This window comes from Dromaius novaehollandiae, chromosome 1 (genome assembly GCF_036370855.1).
Source record: "Dromaius novaehollandiae isolate bDroNov1 chromosome 1, bDroNov1.hap1, whole genome shotgun sequence".
NCBI lineage: Eukaryota > Metazoa > Chordata > Aves > Casuariiformes > Dromaiidae > Dromaius > Dromaius novaehollandiae.
Genome location: NC_088098.1, coordinates 63,416,277 through 63,434,949, shown reverse-complemented (window position 1 = coordinate 63,434,949; position 18,673 = coordinate 63,416,277). Strand labels below are relative to the sequence as shown.

General features: G+C 40.7%; 1 protein-coding gene across 4 annotated transcripts in view; it reads right to left on the bottom strand.

The window, feature by feature from the left end:
- Nucleotides 1–13,560, bottom strand: part of CAPRIN2 (caprin family member 2) — a 46,228-nt gene extending 32,668 nt beyond the window's left edge. For 3 of the 4 annotated variants that reach the window (XM_026117020.2, XM_026117018.2, XM_026117021.2), the window contains exons 1-6: nt 13,311–13,458; nt 11,867–12,126; nt 9,812–9,874; nt 5,973–6,059; nt 3,410–3,648; nt 1,961–2,043 (exon numbers count right to left, since the gene is read on the bottom strand). In XM_026117020.2, the coding sequence (XP_025972805.1) occupies nt 1,961–2,043; nt 3,410–3,648; nt 5,973–6,059; nt 9,812–9,874; nt 11,867–12,112 (718 nt within the window). In that variant the 5' untranslated portion in view covers nt 12,113–12,126; nt 13,311–13,458. The other variant, XM_026117019.2, reaches the window with a different exon arrangement.
- Nucleotides 13,561–18,673: the final 5,113 nt, after the last annotated feature.

The window sequence follows — 18,673 nt, the reverse complement described above, 5'->3', positions numbered from 1 at the left end:
ACTTCAGTTTCTCAGGTCTTGTTGAGTTACAGCAATCAAATGTTTTAGAAGAAAGGATTTGTTAGACTGCCCCATATACTACAGCAGAAGGCATCTTTGCAATGCAGAGGTAGGACTGCAGCACGTGCTTAAAAGCACACGCTAGGTCAGTATTAGCAACACAGGGCTATGTGGTTTCCCGCTTAGAAAGATATTTATCATCTATAAACTAACCAGTGTTGATACTAAAAGCATATTGTACAGACCATAGCATGGATAAAGCTAGCCAAAGTCACTATGGAACTGCCCCACAGACCTCTTAATGGTAGGATGGTGTGTTTAGGGAAGAAATGAAGAACAATTAAGAACTGCAAACATGTACAGGAGAAAAGGAGGTTTGTCCCAGACTGAGTTTAATCCTCCAAAGTTTTAGAAAAAATTGAGTTGACATGTACAAAAAGAAGCTTCACTGTATTCCTCCAGGTGAAGATTGTATAGTTTTCCTCTTCATGCAAAGAGGCAGACAGCAGCTTCAAGTAGAGAGTAAGACCTCAAAAGTAGCAGTAATACTAGATTTTGTATCAGAGGGGCTAGAGGCAGGGCAGTCTTGAGACCAGGATGAATATTCACCAGTGAAAGATCAATCCATCACAACAGCAACAACCAAATGAATGAGAAAAGTTGCTAGAACTTGAAACTGATATAGAAAGTTGTCTTCCAAGACAATGAAAGCTAATAAGAAACCATAATGGCTTTACCCAAAGAAAGTCCAGCTTGCTCACAACAGGAAACAAGACAGTCACAAGAAGCAGGGTAGAGATACTGGCAAAATAGTCACAGAAGTAGTTTAGATGATAGAGAGAAAAAAAACACAGAGCCCAAGATACCTAGGCAACTGTTCACATCAACAGAAATGAGACAAAAGCCACCAGCTTGTAGCTTTACAAGGCCAGCTTGCACTTTGTCTATAGCTGTATGAAAAGAGCAATGTTAACATTTAGTTGTCAGTTTGACTAACCATATGTTGAAGTTAGATAGGGTACATTAGTGCTCTGGTTTAACAGTTTCAACAGTGTTATTGTCAGTGACAAACAAAAGATTACTACCACACAGCCATTAGAAGACTAGAATAAACAGCACAAGCAAAGTCTGCTTGCAGTGAGAAAGACAACTTGAATAAGCAGTTTCCTCACAGACAAGATCTAAGCAGGAAGGAAAAGCTCATGAAACCAGAATGGAAATATATTTTTTGTGTATGTCAGTTTACAAGTAGGATTTCTAAAACTAAAAAAAAAAAAGGAAAATAATATGTAAAGAGTCCTACAGATTTGAGTGTGCTTGAGAAATGAAGACATTTCCAACAGGTCAAAGTGAGACGATACTGTGGATGATTACAGATCACAGCAACTGCCATTAATGCCTCTACCCTCACTGTGGTGTCTTAGCACTGTAGTCAGACAACAGGTATGAGCCTGGAATTCCTACAAGATGAGAAAGTCTTCAGTACTAGGGACCTTTAGTTCTGGGGCCACTGAAGCTTTGTAATGCACAAAAGCATACTGAACTAAGTATTTCATGGCTGAGAACAGTGTTCAAACTTAACATGTTTGCACAGAGCCACCCAAAATGTTTCCCTGTCATGGTTCTGCAAGGTATTCATGCATCAGCTTTTGAATTACTACTATTAGTCCTAGAAAGATCTAGGCACATGCACCAGAAGTGCTAGCACATCAGTATCCACAAAAGAAAGCGGATCCCTTTCCCAGGGGAAGACCATTACTGCAGAATAGTTACTAGATCTGTACTTAAAGTAGAATTTAGAACAAAGAGCTGCTCAGCCTTGGAGAACTGAGTTATACACAACACTTGAAAGTGCTCAATTTAGTAGACATGTCTATGTTAAATTGTTCTAATATGTTAAAATAGCATTCAAACTTCAAGTTTTAGAACCAAGTTATTTTTTTCTAGATGAGACACTTACATGTAGTTCCAACCACAGGTTTCTCACTGCCTTCCAGAAGGTCCCAGAAGTAAAGAGATGATTGTTCCATCTGGTCTTCAACACTTTAAATCAAATGACAATTTTACCAGATAGAATCATAGCTAAGACTTCTAGTCTTGTAGTATCCCACCACCCCTCATTTTCAGATACTGACTAATATTTAGCCTTCCAAATTAAGGCAGTATACTTGCAGAGTGAATCCCAAGTCCATTATCCTCTATGGAGAAGGATTCATCTAGATTTCCATGTAATTTGCACATGATTTAATCTGGCAAGTGTAAGTTCTTCTGTTGGTAGTTAACACAGATTGAGCCTAGTACTATTCCAAATCAGGCCATAAGGCTGGACTTCATTCCAAGCCAGGGTTCCCAGACAGGGAGACCATTGCTGTTCTGGCAGCTAACCACTTAGTGGACACACATGTAGGGGCTACCATCAGCAGTTCCTGCTATTCTGCTGCTTGTCAAGAAATAGGCATAGGTCCATGATCACTCACATACACTATGAATTTTTACATGCATCATGATGAAACTAAGTGTCCTAAAGGGCACTGTGTATTACTTTCACAAAAAGTGTAATTGGAATTCTAAGCTAGAACTACTTATTTCACTGAGATGAGAAACACCTGTTCTGCAGCTCTTTATAAGTAGCTCTCCTTTAAGAGTTAATTTTTAGGAGCAAAGATTAGGCCAATTGAGCATATGACAAATTAAGAAATTTAGGAACATAAATCACATTTGAGTATGGAAATACACTTGCCCATAAGATGTTTTAGCTTACAACCTAATGACAGCCTTTTCCTTTCTTAAAATGGAATTCTTACTGTATTGTTATAAAGCAAACAAGGGGTCATATAATGAGCATGATGCCAAATTAGTACTGGCATGCATTACATCTGTTGAGACAACCTGTTACCTTTAAGTTATTGACACTTAGAGCTAAGGTATCACAAGCCTCTTCAGTCAAATTCTTTGAACTGCTTTGAAGATGAGTGTAGGAGAACCTCTGGACTAATACTTCATGTTTCTTCAGAAACAAGGAATAGATCTCTATCATCAGGTGTATGAAGCAGTTCTGTACTTGTAGTTCATTTCAAACAGTGGAGACTTCAGTGAAACAGCATGCCACCAGCCTTCCTGCTTTGTGGTGGCACTGGAGTGGTTCTTTCCATAGAAAGACATAACATATCAGGGCTTGTATCTAACTTGCACAGCTAGGGTCATAATTACCACAGATTTCCTTTAAGGCTCAGCGTATGAGGTATTCCTGCTACATTCCAATCTCAGACAGCTGAGAGAGCAAGTATACAGGAACAGAATTTTAATTAGTGTCCCAAAACTTCATATTTCAAGACATGGCAGTGTCAAATAGAGGACACTTACTCTGTTGAGTGTAGCATACCAATTAGACAAAGAGCCTTGAACTTACCTCAGGTTCTCATTTCTTTCTGGACACGTCAGTTTTGCAAATCTTATGAGGTAGTCTAGTTCTTTAGAAGGCAAGTATATCGCACCATTCACACCACCTTTGAAGTCTTTCTGAACATGCTCTTGTGTGAAGTTCTGCAGCACATACTGGACTTGAAGTATTGTACGCAGCTTTTTCTTCTCTGCTTCAAGCTTCAATAGACTCTCTCTTCGCTGAGCCTTTCTCTGGGCTTTCAGCAGCTATTTGAATACATGAATTCAACAGTTAAACACAATGGCTGAGTAATAAAATTCTAAAATATAAAAACAGTTCTAGTATCGATCATCCTACACTGATAAAAATAACTATTCACCTTGGCAAGATTACTGAAGTTCCTAATTCTTTCTTGAGATACCAAGACCTTTGAAGCTCTTCATCTGGCTGAGCTCCTGTACCCCCACTCAACTCTAAACATATAGCTTTAGTCAAACTGGAAACTGGTGGTTTCACTCTCACTTGTACTATGCCTTTAAGGTATTTAGGTCTTGATTATGGCATAGTACTGATTGCTAGTTGCTGAAATTGATAAGCTTGCTACTAACACACAAATAAATGGTCACCTAGGCTTTGAACATTTATCACATGCTGTTAGTGATGCAGATGTTGTTTCAACTGTCTATTCACTTCAGCTCAAAGGATGCAGCAGAACCCTGCAGTTACTCCCTTATTTCTGTTGGCACAAGACTGAACCTCTTCATTAAATAAGCAACGACAGAAGTCACATAGATAACATACACAACTCCCACAGATTTGGCAAGAAGTTTCATATCACATATTAATAGAATTATGCAGCAGAAGCTACTCAAAAAACTGCAGAGCTTAAAATGTCTCAGTATGGGGCATTAAGTTTCATTGCAAGATCTGTGAAAATTCACAGCTTTCTAGAACATGCTGTAAGGAACATAAGGATGCTGTTGCAAGAATTGTCCCTAATGTTCCAGTAATGAGTATTGGCTATAGAATTCATATTGGTAAAAGTGAAGCCAAAATGGTTTAGCCTTATTTTATAGCACAAGTTCAAGAACAAATATGAACTGATAGAAGTTAATGCTAGATTTGTTTAGTAAACACCTACAGAAAAAAACAAGGTCACAATCCTGCATTTGGTATTTTGTGAGTAGCTACATATGAAAGCAATATGAAGTAATCCAGTATTTTTAACATTCAAACAATATACACAATACTTTATGCCTAATATACATTAACTTAGGTAACCCAAAGCAGCAACACTGCTGAAAAGACTCTGCTTACATGGTGCAGTAAACCTCGAAGCAGTACCTGGAATTAGTATATACACAAGAGAGGCCTCTCTAGCAAAATTGTTTGGGTCTCAGCCAGCACTAAAGAGCCATTTACCAGCCCTTCAAAATTCTAGAAGTGGGAGAGAAACAATGCCAGAGCAGTGACTAATCACATTTAGGATCCCCAGCACTATCTCAGATCAAATCTTTTTATTTATTGCTGAAGAAACTGGTCCCTTAGTTCTCAAGCAAATGCTATCCTTATGAAATGTTGCTTACATAGAAATACTGCATGTAGTGCTTTAAATCTGAAAAAAGTCCTAAATAAAGCTGTAAATCTATAACTTGCCATAATTAGAGACAGCTACAGCAAAGTAAGAAGCAGCAAACTCCTCGCATTGTGGTAAGATGTTACTGAAATGTATTCTTTACAGAAGCCAAAGCGATTTACTGTTAACCCCAGCATGTCCCCTTGCTGAAAAGGGATCATAAAAAAAATTGAGTCTGGAAGGGACCTTGGCAGGCCATCTAGCACAGCCTCCAGACTAAAGCAGGGCTGCACTGAATCCAGACCAGATTGGATAAGCTTTGTGGGTCTTGAAAGCATCCAAGGACAGATTCCACAGCTTCTCCAGGCAGCCTGTCCCAGTGCTTAATGATCCTCAAAGTAACAATTCTCCTATCTAGTCTGAACCACCAATTTCAATTTATGACCACTCGTTCTCCTGTCATGTACCCTGGTGAAAAGCCTGGCTCCATCCCCCTCAGTAATCTTTGATATTTGAAGGCTAGTATAACATCTTCTACCAAGCCTTTGCTTATCCAGGCTTAAGAAGCCAAGTTCATCCAGGGTCTCCTTGGATCTCATGGCAGGGGAAAACCATCCAGAAGCCTACTACTGGGCTAACTGAAGTTTATCTAAATCCTTCTTATACTGGGGGACCAAAACTAGGCTAAACTGGAGTCACCTAGGAAGTACAGTCAAGTTCCAATGACTTGATTTACATGAGTGCAAGTTCTTATGGGGGTACACAGTGAAAACTACATTAGAGGCCAGTGATACACAAAGCTGTCAATATTCACTCTGCTGTAATCGCTACTCCAAATAGTTGAAGCACATTGTTTCCCCAAGATCTGAGATGGAAACTTCCAACTATTTTGCATATTAGTATATGAACATAACCATTAGAAGAGCAGCACAATCCTTTCTAAGAAGGATAAGCTTACAGTACACGAACATCAGTCATCTTTTAACAATATAGGGAACAGCATTTTATACTTACATCCTGGCTAAGACCTGAAAAAGTCTTCTGAAGCTCCTTGGCAAATTCTAAGTTGTGTACTACTTCATCATATTTCTCCACTGCCTCCTGCAAAGAAATAGGTAAAAATAAAACACAGCAGGTCCTATCATAAACCCATGCTACTTAGAAATTCTCACTGAGAACTAGTTATTTAGCAGGTACTTCAATTTGAAGTCATACTTCAAGATTATGTTCCACTCTAGACCTAAAGTACCAGTTAGACAGTTTAGAATACCATTCATCCATGGCTGCTCAAGATTCAGTACAAAGCCAGCTGCACAAATACCCTAATATTTTGCCTGTATTAGACTCTCCAGGCAGTCTTTTGTACAATACTTAGTATTGTCAAATACTTTGACTTTACTTGTCAAAACAGGAAAGCCTACATATCGGTTATTTCATTTTCTGTTTTTCCCTCTTGTTCCCATAGGCCTCAGCAATAACAATAAAACAGATATTTAAAGTCAGACACTGATATGGAAGCTTGGAAGGAATACAGGAGAAAGGCAGTTTCAGTACAGAACATTTACTCTGATGCTCTGATGAAGCATTTACATTTTGTACATACAATTTGTATGAACTTTAGAAAGCAGACCAGTCATACTTTCAGACGTGAGTCCTTCAAATTTCACCTCCATGAATGAAGCAATGTCTTCTATCTTCTTCATTAACAGCTTTAACATTTTACTCTCCAGTCTTCAAAAAGACTAAAGTAGATTCTTAAAAGCATTCCAATACACAATTTTATGAGTTCCTCCCTTTTCCCACTAAGTCTGTTCATTTTATAAGTCTCCTTGATAGCTCTAAAGATAGCAAAATGCTGTAGTTCAGATATGATGTGAAGATATGTGCAGCATTAAGTCATGCCTGGGAAGTTAAATAGTTTCAGATGTTCACATGCACTTTGCACTGAAGGTATAGTTCACAAGACTTCAGAAGTTGTTCTAGAATGGGTCTGACAGTCTAACAAAGCTGTTTTAACAAATAAGTGAATATTAATGTGATACATATGTTTCATTACTGCAGTGCAAGCTTAATCTACTGTCCCAGTAAGATCAGGGACATGCAAATTCACCATCTATTTGTTCTTAAGCAACTGGAAAACAAGTTACAGGTTCATTTGCTCTGCAGTCTGTTTGATTGTTCAATTACTTGTAGTACACTACGCATCACTAAACATGAATGCTACTTAACACAATGAAGTCTATTAGTTACTGTAAAGCACTCAGGTAGTTTTAAATCACCCTCACACAACTTATCATGTAATTTTAAAGACCTAATTAGCAAGTTCACTTAGTACTTGGGAGAATTTGGCTTCTAAGATCCTAGTGTCCACACACTTGACTTGTAAAACTTATGAAGGGTTAACAGTAACTTATCAGGCAGATTGTAGTAACTGTATCTTTGGCCACACACACTCCAGAGTAAAGCTCAATATCTTAAAACATCAAGAACCAAAAATAGTTATCACTGCTCAGATAAGAAAGCCATTGCTTTCCTGTGGGTTGAGTTATAGCTTTTGTCATTACTCAATATTCATATTTATTAATAGAATGATTGAGTGACAACCCTGAAAGTCTGCTCAGCCTGCAAAACAGTTAATATTGACAAGGAGAGAACATTTAACCTCCTGAAAGTTACTCATCTTTGAAATCATTTTTTTTTCCTCCCTAAGGCAAGGCTAGCACACCCAGTAAATCTGGCAGGCATTCATCATGAATAATTAGTTTAGTTCAAGATCCTGGTGAAACAAGTTGATCAGATGTGTACTTCTCCCTCAGTGTGAGAAGCAATGAAAGATTACATGAAGTTACATTAGAGATGCAACTCTTTAACTGCATATAATGCAGTGCTACACTTTACATTAGGCAAGTGTAAGCTATTAAATTCTGCTCTAGCTTCAAACACTAGAGCCCAGAATTTTATATACACTAGGAAACTGCATCTGAAAAAGGTATGAATACAGTATTTCAATATCTTAACTGCTGAAAGGGGAGGTCAGGGTATTAGTTGACTGCTGAGTGTTGTCTTTGATACACACTTCTGCAATAGTTAACTGAACAGTTTGACTACCATTGGTCACTTTGCCAGCAAGACTGAATCTTATTCTCCATTTTAGAAGTTTGAGATATTCCAGAAACTGAATTTAAAAATACCTTAAAAGTTAACCTCAGCTTACGAGACTGAAAGCCAGTAACTGAGATCATTGCCTACACAGTTTCCAAAGTCATTTGCAAATGCATGCAGCAGCATTAAGAACTGCATCTACAGAATCCCTCACTCCCTCTTTACAGTCTCCTGCTTATCTTTATTTCACTTCCACTGGATAGCTTTCCATAGTCCAAAGGGTCTACTAAAGATAGATGAATTTGGAGTAGCTTTAAAACACATTTGAGAATAATCAAACTTCTACAGGAAGAACACCGTTCAATATTGCCACTTCATTAGTGACAGAAGAAAACTGATCATTTTCAACATCTAGGATCTAATCCCAACAGCAGACTCTAGCACACACATTTCCACATTTAGTTGTAATCCTTTAGTGGAACCAAAAGGTCATCATTCTGCTTCAAACCATCAGATTTAATTCATTCTACTTCTGCACTTACAAGGGTAAGAGACTACATCAGGTTTACTACTAAAGTGCTAATGATCATTCACTCCAATAGGTCTACTCTACTTTTAAGTTATAATTTCCCCTCTTACCACATTTACAACTAGTTCTCATTTACAAGCAACTCAGAGCAAGAAAACAGTATTTGTTCTCTCAAACTGCCACACACTGAAATAAATCTAACAGTCAATGAAATAGAGTTCATCAGCAGGATGAGCACTCATTAAAGTGAGAATGCCCTTTATCACATGATTGAACTTTAAGATGTCTATGAAGTACATTTAAAGACATGACTTCTCAGATGACCAAAGAGATAAACCAAGAGCCTCATTTAAACTCTTCGGATTATGCAAAATTAAGCTACCCAGATGTGCTGAAGAAATGCTAGCTTTCATATTATAGAAAATTAGTTTGTTCTATAATTCATTTTAGTCCAAGACAAGGGGGAAAACAAAACTGTTTTAGTCTGCTTAGTACCATTTCTGAAGCAAGTTTAAGCTAGCTTCATAAAGCCTTTCACATCTGATGATTAGTATTCTTACATTTTGACATTCCAAATTATAGCTATCGTCAATACAAAATGGGCATATTATACTGGCAGCATATAAGAGTAATAGTGACTCTCAGCCATCTAAGGGCAGTGCTGGAAGGACATCAGAATAATCCCAAGGACACCTCATAGCTAAATTCCTGTATTAGGGAAGCCTTTAGATCTTGTACAGATTAGGCCAGAGTCTTCCTCTCTACCAATAGGTAGATGGATCACACTAACAGTTACCCATAACTGACAGCATTTCACAGCTAGCAAGCCATTTGAAAAATACCTCTTGATGAAGTCAGAGGGATTAGCTACCTCAGACATCTAAGGTTTGTGCTTGAGTACTGCAATGCCATGCAGATAAACTGCATATGGATACCTCATCAAGAAATACAGGTGCAGGAGCACTGAAGCTGGAAGTCTACAGACAAGGATAAACAAGACCTTTTATTACTTCATTAAACAACACGAAGGTCAAAGCAGGAGACAAAGCTTGAGGGCTCACCATTCAGCTCAACTACCAATAACTTATGCAGTTTTGTGATAAATACTGCTGAAAGTCTGCAGGCATGGCTTCTGTGAAGTTACACCAGTATTCCCTCCAGCAACCTATCCTTCCAACATGCCTGAAGGTCTCAAGTCCATCCCCTCCCTGATCAAGCTTACCAACTGGTCCTGATTGAGGGCTTCTCCCTTCTTTAGGCGATCTTTGTAGTCTTCCAATTTCAGCTGGAAAAAATCCAAAGTCAATTCGTTACACTGATTTCTGTCTGATGTGGAGAATTAGGCACAGCAAGTGAAGTTAAATACTCTTTTCCAGATTCTGGGATAAGTTCACATGCTGCAGCAGAACAGGAATTTTATTGTTTCCTCTTATTTTCAGGAGGAAGAAACATTGCCAAGTCAAAGGCATAGCAATACTTTGTCTACCTCAGACTCAAGGCTGCCTACTTCCCTTTCATACCTTTGATCTTTCACCTTCTTACTTTTTGCCTTTGCCTCATTTGAAGAAATACTAATACATTGACCCTAGGTCTTTAACAGCTCCAAACACTTCCAGCACTATTCTTGAATAATCCTACTTAACTTTTCACAGCATCCCTTGCAAAAATCTGGCTTCGGTTATGTCAAAATTTTATAACACTATTTCCTAAGAAAACAGACTAGTGTCTTAAGGGAAGAAGGAAGATTTATTTCTAATATACTGAAACAGCCTTTAAAAGCTAAAGGGAACTATGCAAAACTAAGCTGTTAAATATTACAAGTTTCTTTATACACATAGGAAAAAGAACAGGGAGTTCACTGCCATGAAGTTACATACTACTTTCTGTATCTACCCATATAGTGTTACAACATAGTACCAATATAAGGCTAGAACTAGGAATACTTTCCACATATTCCAGTAAGCCACACCAGTTTTCATTTGCTTGTGAGGTCATACTGTCATACACACAAGACAATCAAAGATACTAGAGGAAATTCACAAGGATAAGCTTCCTTGGATACCACTGGCACACTAGTTGCTTAATCACACGAAGAAAAATTTATCTGACAGTATTCAAAAGTACAGTCATACATTAGCATGACACAGTCCATGTCTGCCATTTAGATGGGAGGCAGCAGTCATACAGCCTTTCCTACATGAGGATTAAGCCCCCCCCAATACACAGGCAGAAGTCTGATCTAGTTTCTCCTCTCACCCTAAAAGAAATCATGCATAAACCTTTTCAGACATTTACTAGAATCCACAATATATTGAAGCAGTTGCTTTATTTAAATGCTTACCCAGTACTGAAAGTAACAGCACCATAGCTTCCTTAACTTTACAGAAAATAATATTATGAAAAAGCATGCATAGTCCTAACTTTCAGTCACCTGGGAATGTGCTGAGAAGTCTTCAGAATGCAAATGCCTTACCAGCTAGGGCCACAATATTTTAGGTGCATAATTATCTTAGTACCTTCTCCCACTAATACTATTTCTCCCCCACCCCCCCTCCCCCAAAAAGCCAAAACAGTTTAAACTAAATCAGGATAAGAGCTTTTATACTGAAAGCCTCCAAAGCCTTTCTAGGAAGATTTGTCTCCATTTAAAAAGGAGAAGCCAAAGAGTCTGAAGTGAAGGGCAATACATATTTAATATAATTTGGCATTTCCATGAATCAGAGTAAACACTGTTCCTAATTTGCAGTTTTACATATATCTCTACATCCTAACATTAGATGCATGTAATCAATAAAAATATGAAGATTTCTGCAAGACTATAAGCCATCTCCAAATCAAGTCTAAGTTAGCTCTGATCTAATACAGTCCAAAGAAGTATCCCTGATCTTGATGAAAATTCAGTAAGCTTTGCTAACTATTGGAGATGCACTGCAAAACCAACAGAGAACTGGTTTACAGTTAACTAGTTAGGCATATTCTCAATTCTCTGAAACCATAACATGATCCTCAGTGTCAAATACAAATAGTCTGTTTTTCAGACATTTACAGAGCACTGTTCTTTCCTATATACTGGTTCTAAAAGATAACCTAGACAGCACAAAAGGTCACTAGTAAGCCTGAACTGCAGCCCATGTTCAGGCCTTTTTATATATCATTTTTTAATATATTATTTTTTAAGAAGCTCACGATGTATACATATTGTAATAGAGTATTTTCATTAGACATTAAGTTTACAGTGGACAATTTAAATGTGCCATACCAAAGAAAAATAAGTTACCTTCTTTTTCTCAATGTTCCTGATCTTGTGTTTGAGGCAGATAAGCCCATTATCAATGTAAGTCTCATATGCCTGGGAAGGAGAGGCTGCCGAGTTTAGAGCAGACTGCAGGGGACTAGAGGGAGGCTGGCTCTCCCCAGATGGGTTCACCTGCTGCTTGGCCGCCTTCATGCTCTTATCCTCCCCCTCCTCTGACCGGCCTGAAGGCGATGGGCGACGATAAGGGGCTTGGGAAAGCTGCACCATTGAAATGGATAGAGCTGCAAAGAAACTGCTTTCATTTAGTTTTCAGGTTTGGTTTTTGTTTAAGGTTATTCCTTTTCTTACCGCATACATACAACAACAGAACATGCTGTCTCAGAACTGAGCCTCAAGAAGAATTCATCACACAATCTTTCACTCTTTCACCCTCCCCCTTTCAAAATATCTACAGCAAGAATTTTGAAGCAGGTCAAACTTTGTATTGTTTAAGTCTCCCCACCCATCCAGACACCAGAAATCCTTTACATAGGCAGAATTAGGCAGTACAGGGGATGATTCCAGAAACCCAAGTGTCCATATAAAACTAGGCTTGTTTCCTGCACGCGTCACCCACAGGGGAAAAAACTGCAAGCAAGCAATTGCAGATTCTGCTACCAGGCTCCAGCCTTAAAGATTTAGAAACAGTATGGCCAAATTTACAATTCTTCTCACTGTCATTAGATTAGTTTTATCCCTTCCTGACCTCAGGAGCAACCTGAGCAAGCATTTAAGCTAAAAAGAATTCACTTGAAAAGAGCAAAGATGATGGGAAAATTGCTTATTAAAGCATGCTATAGCTGCAGACTCAGTTCCAACAGCATTATCCTCCTTGAGGAATCAGTCTCCATCTACACTCCCAGTCCAGAAGATGTGCTTAAACCGTGACAAGACACAAGCCTTAGCGGGAGGATAAAAGCTTTAACCTTGAGCAGAGAATTTTTGTTATGAGATGCCCTGCCACAGTGATATTCCAACTACTTACAACGACTTTTTCCCCCCCCCCCTCTCCAAGCAATGACATTACATTTCTGCCTGTCCCCCTGTCCCCCAGCCACACAGGCCTGCAATGGGGCTGCAGCACGCAGCGGACGTGAGCCACCCCACGACGAGGTAAGTGGGAAGCTAAAGAGGAGGAAAAAAGGCGGGGGGGGGGAGGGAAAGGAGAAAAAAACCGCATTTTCCCAGGATGCCCGCTCAACTTCTGCCTTCGGGGCTCACCTGCGGGCGGGGAGGAGGCGCGTTACCAGCCCTTCCCCCGCGCAGCGCCGGCCCCTCGCCCCGCCGGCCGCCCTTGCCGCCCCGCGAGGGGACGGCGCTCCGGCTCCGGCCCCGGCCCCGCCGCCCCCCCTCCTCCCTGCGCACGGCGGCGGAGGCGGCACCGCACTGGGGGGCTCCCGCCGCCCCGCGCAGCGGGCGCATTCACCTCCGCCTCCTCCCCGCCGCTCCTTCCTGCTCCTCCCGGCGCTGCCGCTCCCGCTGCGGTCGCCGCCGGCTGTGTCGCAGCTGATGCGGCGGCGGCGGCGCTGCGGGCGGCCCTATAACGCCTCGGCCCGCCGCCCGGCCCGCCCCCCCCGCTCACCTCAGTGCCCGCACGCGCTCGGGCCCGCCCTGCCGCCCGCCCCCCGCCTTTATAGCGGCCGCGAGCCGCCGGCCACGACGAGAAGGGGCGGGGCGGAGGCGGTGGGGGGCGGGGCCTGCCGCCGATGTCACCGCCTGCCACCCAACCGCCGGCGCCGCCTCGCCTGCCCGTCTGCCGTCCGCGCGCTGGCCCCGCCCCGCCGCCACGCGCCCCCTCGGGTCACGTGACGCGGACGGGGCCGGGTTGGGGTCCGTTATTCGGGGCGGGGGGACCGTTACCCGTTGGCGCGCGCGTTGCGTGTCCCGGTCAAGGTCACCGGCGACCGCCACGCCGGGGCCGCCTTTGGGAAAGGGCAGTTTGGATTTAGGAGCAGCGAGGGCCCCGGGTTTCCATGCTAGAGTCATCACGCCCAAGGGGAAGTGAGGTCTCCTGGCGTCTTGTGTGGGCAAGAGCCCAAAGGGACAGCTCTGGCAGAAGCGGGGTGTCCCTGCCATCACCAGTGATGGATGTCATGCCATGAAGGAGGGGGTGCCCTGGGAGGCAGAGTTTTATCCAGGAGATTGATGGCTTCCTTAGAGCCCCAAGGAGCTGTTCCTGGAAGAGCGCAGCCTGCCACCAGCTCCATGGGAAAGGGACATACGGCATTACATGACCCGTGCCGTGCAATGTTCATAAGGGAGAAGTGAACATAGGCCCGTGCTGAAACTATGATCCTCTTTGTAGTAGCATGTATCACTGCATCTTCTCAAAGCAGTAGGCCCAGGACAGGCTGACTTCCCTCTCCAGGCCACACCAAGAACATGTCACCTCAATGAAAGTCGATACAGGGCTCTGCCTATCCACAATGCAGGAGCCAGCTGCGCTGCTTCACTAGCATCTTTTGGGTGGCCATAGGAAGCTAAGAAATTTTGGTTCATGCCTGTTTAAGCCTAGAGAAGCCTGGTTCTTCCAGGCCACTACAGAGCCTCTTGAGGAGATGTACAAGACTGGATCTTTTTATATAACAGAAGATGTGAAAGTCCTCTATAAATGCAACCCCTTCATGGAAACATTTAATAGCTAGTAAAGCATTTAAATCCACTGAATATAGACAATTAAATAATCACAAGGTTAATACATTTTCATTAACCTCTAATAATGCAGTCAGTGATGTACATGGTATAAAAGGTTGAAAGAATAGAGAAAACAGACCTTCCCAAAGACCAGAGGATTAAGCTGGAATATCCGAGTTACTCTTTTTTTAGCCATTACCTCAAAAAGCATTAAGTAATACAGCAAGTTCAAAAAAATTAAGAGTTGTATAAAAATACAGACATTTAAAAAGAGATAAAAGTAGGGAAAGATTGTAAAGCAAGGTTTTATAGGGATTATAAAAGGTGCTTATGTAGTACACTGCATGGATGAAATGAATGTATAGGAAGTGATCATACAAAAGGAAGACTGTGTTTAAAAGCAAAAACAAACAAATGCTAAATGGTTCATATGATGAGGAGTATTCCTAGAATGAATCAGAACTTGAAATCAGATTTGGCCACATAGAACCAGCTGCAGCATCCACAGTCTTGCCACTTCTTCTGCCTTTATCACAAGTCTTGAAATACTTTCTTTTGCTTTAATTCCTAGTTCTTAGAATCAAATGGCTTTATGAGTCTAGTTTTCATGGTTGTGAAGAAATACTAGTGAATAGGACACAGCTTGTAAAAAGATCTCAAAATATACAGTAAAATTATTATTCAGGAGAATGCTAACTCAAAAATTTTGAAATTCAGAGATGGCAAAGCTTGAATCCTAGATTTACGCACCTTCCCATGGTGCTACCCACAGTAGCAAATGTTACAGAATATTTTTGTTCTTAGAGAAATTTACACGCATGCTTGGCTTCTTGCCCTTGACTTCGACAGGACCAGTCTTAGTACCTGAAAAAGTAAGGCTCGCTTATCTTTCCAGGACCAACAACTTATACTGAAAGTCTTTCAAATAGGTCTCTATTCTTTGTGTGTTTGTACAAAGCTAGCACTGATGGGCTAGATCCTTTCAAAGTAATTACAAAATGAATGATCAATTAATGCATATATGAATAATAAGTCATAATTAATGTGCAGGCACCTGGGACTATTCTAGAAATCATAATTACAGCTGGCAAACTACATTATGGTGCACTTTTACAATTAGGAAATTTTATAAAAGAGGAAAAAAAATGAAAGGAGGACTCATACAAACCCAATCCATATTTAATATCAAAGGATAATTGAATTTCATTATGAAACAAATAGAGAACACCTATTTGAGACTGAGACTATTTGTACATTTAGAGTGTATATGTGTAGTCTCTACACTACTTTAAACAGCTTTATTAATGTTGCAAAGTGAAGCACTTCAAAGTTAGGAAATGCCAGAAAGAGCAGCCTAAATTAATTTGTTTAGCTCCATTTTGCAGATCCATTATGATATCATCTTTAAGTAGATGATCATAGGTTATTTTTGCCACACAGTCCTAACCTCTTTCAGTATTCCCAGCTCAGGAGTTTGTGTGTTTTACTCCAGGATCTGAAGAGGGTTGCATTCTAATCGTAGAAAAAAACATTCTGTTCACTTTTTTTCATGTTTCACCAATTCCACTCATTCCTTCCAACCTGGCCTGCCCTCAGTCTGTCCCCATCCCAGCTGTTTATCCCTTTCTCATTTTCCTTGCTTTCCTATTTCCACTCCTGAGTCCCAGGCTCCATCTTTCCACCCAAGTATGCATGGTTGTCCCAAGTCACAGACCCTTCTAATGAGCAGTATCTCCTTTACACACAGTTCCAACTCTTTGCCCAAACAGTGCCAGTTTTCTGCATCTGAGTCTTCATCCAGCCTCCAAATTCAGTGTCAGTCTGGCATTCAGTGTCAGTCTGCCTCCCTCCAGTTACAGTGGACTAACCTCCAGTTAGCCACAGTGAAGACTGAGACCAGGTTCCCCCTTTCATTCCCTGCCATCCCTTTTGTTATCGTTGTGGAGCCCCAGAAAGTAAATGGATGTATAGAATAAGATCAGCTGCTTCTTGACTTTAGCAGAGAGAGACATACAGTAAATGTGTTGCAAAAATTATACAGTGACAGGCTAGAGAAGTCTGCTTCAATCATCTTTAGAAAAGGAAGGCTGAAGAATTTTGGAACCAACAAGGGATAAATGAATTAGATCTCAGAGGGAGGAATATTAGTCTGAGTTACACCTAGTTTATTGGAGGAACCTGGAGGGACTTAGGAAGCATGTTGCTGCAAGACTATGCTACGCTGCAGGGAGTTTTCCATGCATACACTGTGGCTCTCTGTCTGCTGTTCAGAAATGGAAGCCAAGGAGTCTGGTTAAAGGATGTTTCACTCAGTGTCCAGTATTGCATGAGGTGCTGCACAGCACAACAATTTCTAACCAACTTTTGTGAATGCTTCTTAAAGATACAGTTCCCTAATCTCAGTGTCTTTTCTCAGCCTGTTCCAGCTCTTCTTTTGCCCTCCAACTCCTTGTTTTCCATGTCCTCCTCAGGACTTTCTTCCTCTTCTCCCTCCTTCCTACCTCTATGTTCAATCCTGCTTACCAAACTGGTTCACATTCCTGCTTTTCTCATGCAGCCAGTGTCAGACACTGATTCCAATTTCCAGCCAGTTTCCATTCCTCATTCACTCGTAAGCTCACCAGAATTCTTGATTCTATTGACTCCTTTCCATTCCCCTCACTTTGTATTTTTTTACCTTCTGCATTTGAATCAGATTTTTTTTGTTCAATAATGTCCAAGGGAAAGAGGAAAGGGAGCCATGAGAGTAAGCAGAAATAGTTACTGTGCCTGAGAGCAGCCATTACAAACTTAGTCCAATTTCACCTATGTAGCTTCAGGCCAAAGGGAGTATATTTAATTAAAACCCATGTTAACACATACAAGATCTGCAAGGGAATGGAGTTAGGCTCACTGTCTTTGGAGAATTTACAAGCTCAGCTGAAAGAACTCTCCGTGGAGTATGTGCCGACTGACTACCTACAAGCTGATTTTCATGGAGACACTAGAAGGCATATTGTACAAAAGCCACTCCTTGACAAAGTTGTAGTTCCTGTTCCCAGGATGTGGGTTTCTGGAATTTCACTGAAAGTGTGGAAAGGACCCGAAGAACTGTTTTTTTCCTCAGTCTCATTCTTGAAAATGGCTAACCCAGTAGGACTCAACTGAATTGGAGGCAAACACCTAGAATGGAAGATTTCATCCTGAACTGAAAAATCTGTTAAAGTAAAAGCAAATAAAAAAAAAAAAACTAGGAAGTTCGAGCAACATTAGCAGTAAGAGGGACCAACAGAGAAGAAGAAAAATGTTGTTGTGGTCCAAGCAGTACAAATAGCAGCACCTGTTACTGTTAGTTTCTTTGTGGTTGCTCAAAACTTAATCAAGCCTCAGCTGCAAAAGATGAAGCACTCCAGAATAGGCATTCATACTGGATTTCTTTTCTGTGTGTGTGAAAAATGAAAAAACGCCACTCATTTCCAGGGGTGAGATTAAAGAGAACATTTGCCCATAAATGCTTTTCAGTAGGGACTGAAATGGTACCCTGAATGGTAAATGAAAGTGGATTTGTCATTTCTGTCAGAAGCATTTGTTTTATTGACTCTATGAAAAAATTTGCCTACTCATAAGCCTTTGAACATTGCAACTCACATGTGTGTATGTTAGTTCTTTGGTAGCTAAACTCTCTCCAGAGTTTGTGTGTGGAGAATATGCAGACTGTAAGGCTTTGAATGTCTTTTGCATTCTGGTGTAAGGTCCACCTTCCTTTTCAGAATATGGATCATACTCCTATGTTTTCTGTGTTTCTGTTGCTGGGCACATGAGCAAGAAGATGCTTAACTCAGATGCGGAAGAGATAAGAATTAGAGGACATCGGGGAAACATTGGAAATTCAATGCAAAAATACTGTGAAAATATTAGCAAGCTTGCAAAATTAGATACTTAAAAGTTAGAATGTAGTAGAAGTAACATTTCCTGTACAACCACTATTAATTCAGTTCATTTTATGCCTATCCATTGACATTTTGATAAATCATTTAAACATATTTAAAGTGTCATTTTCTCCATAAATCCCTCTCTTTCCCCTCTTTTGTTCTGTGCCCAGGATGGATGTGGCCTTAGAACAAAACCAGATCATGCATTAAAACAGTTGTTGTGTGCAGGGCTCATACCTAATTT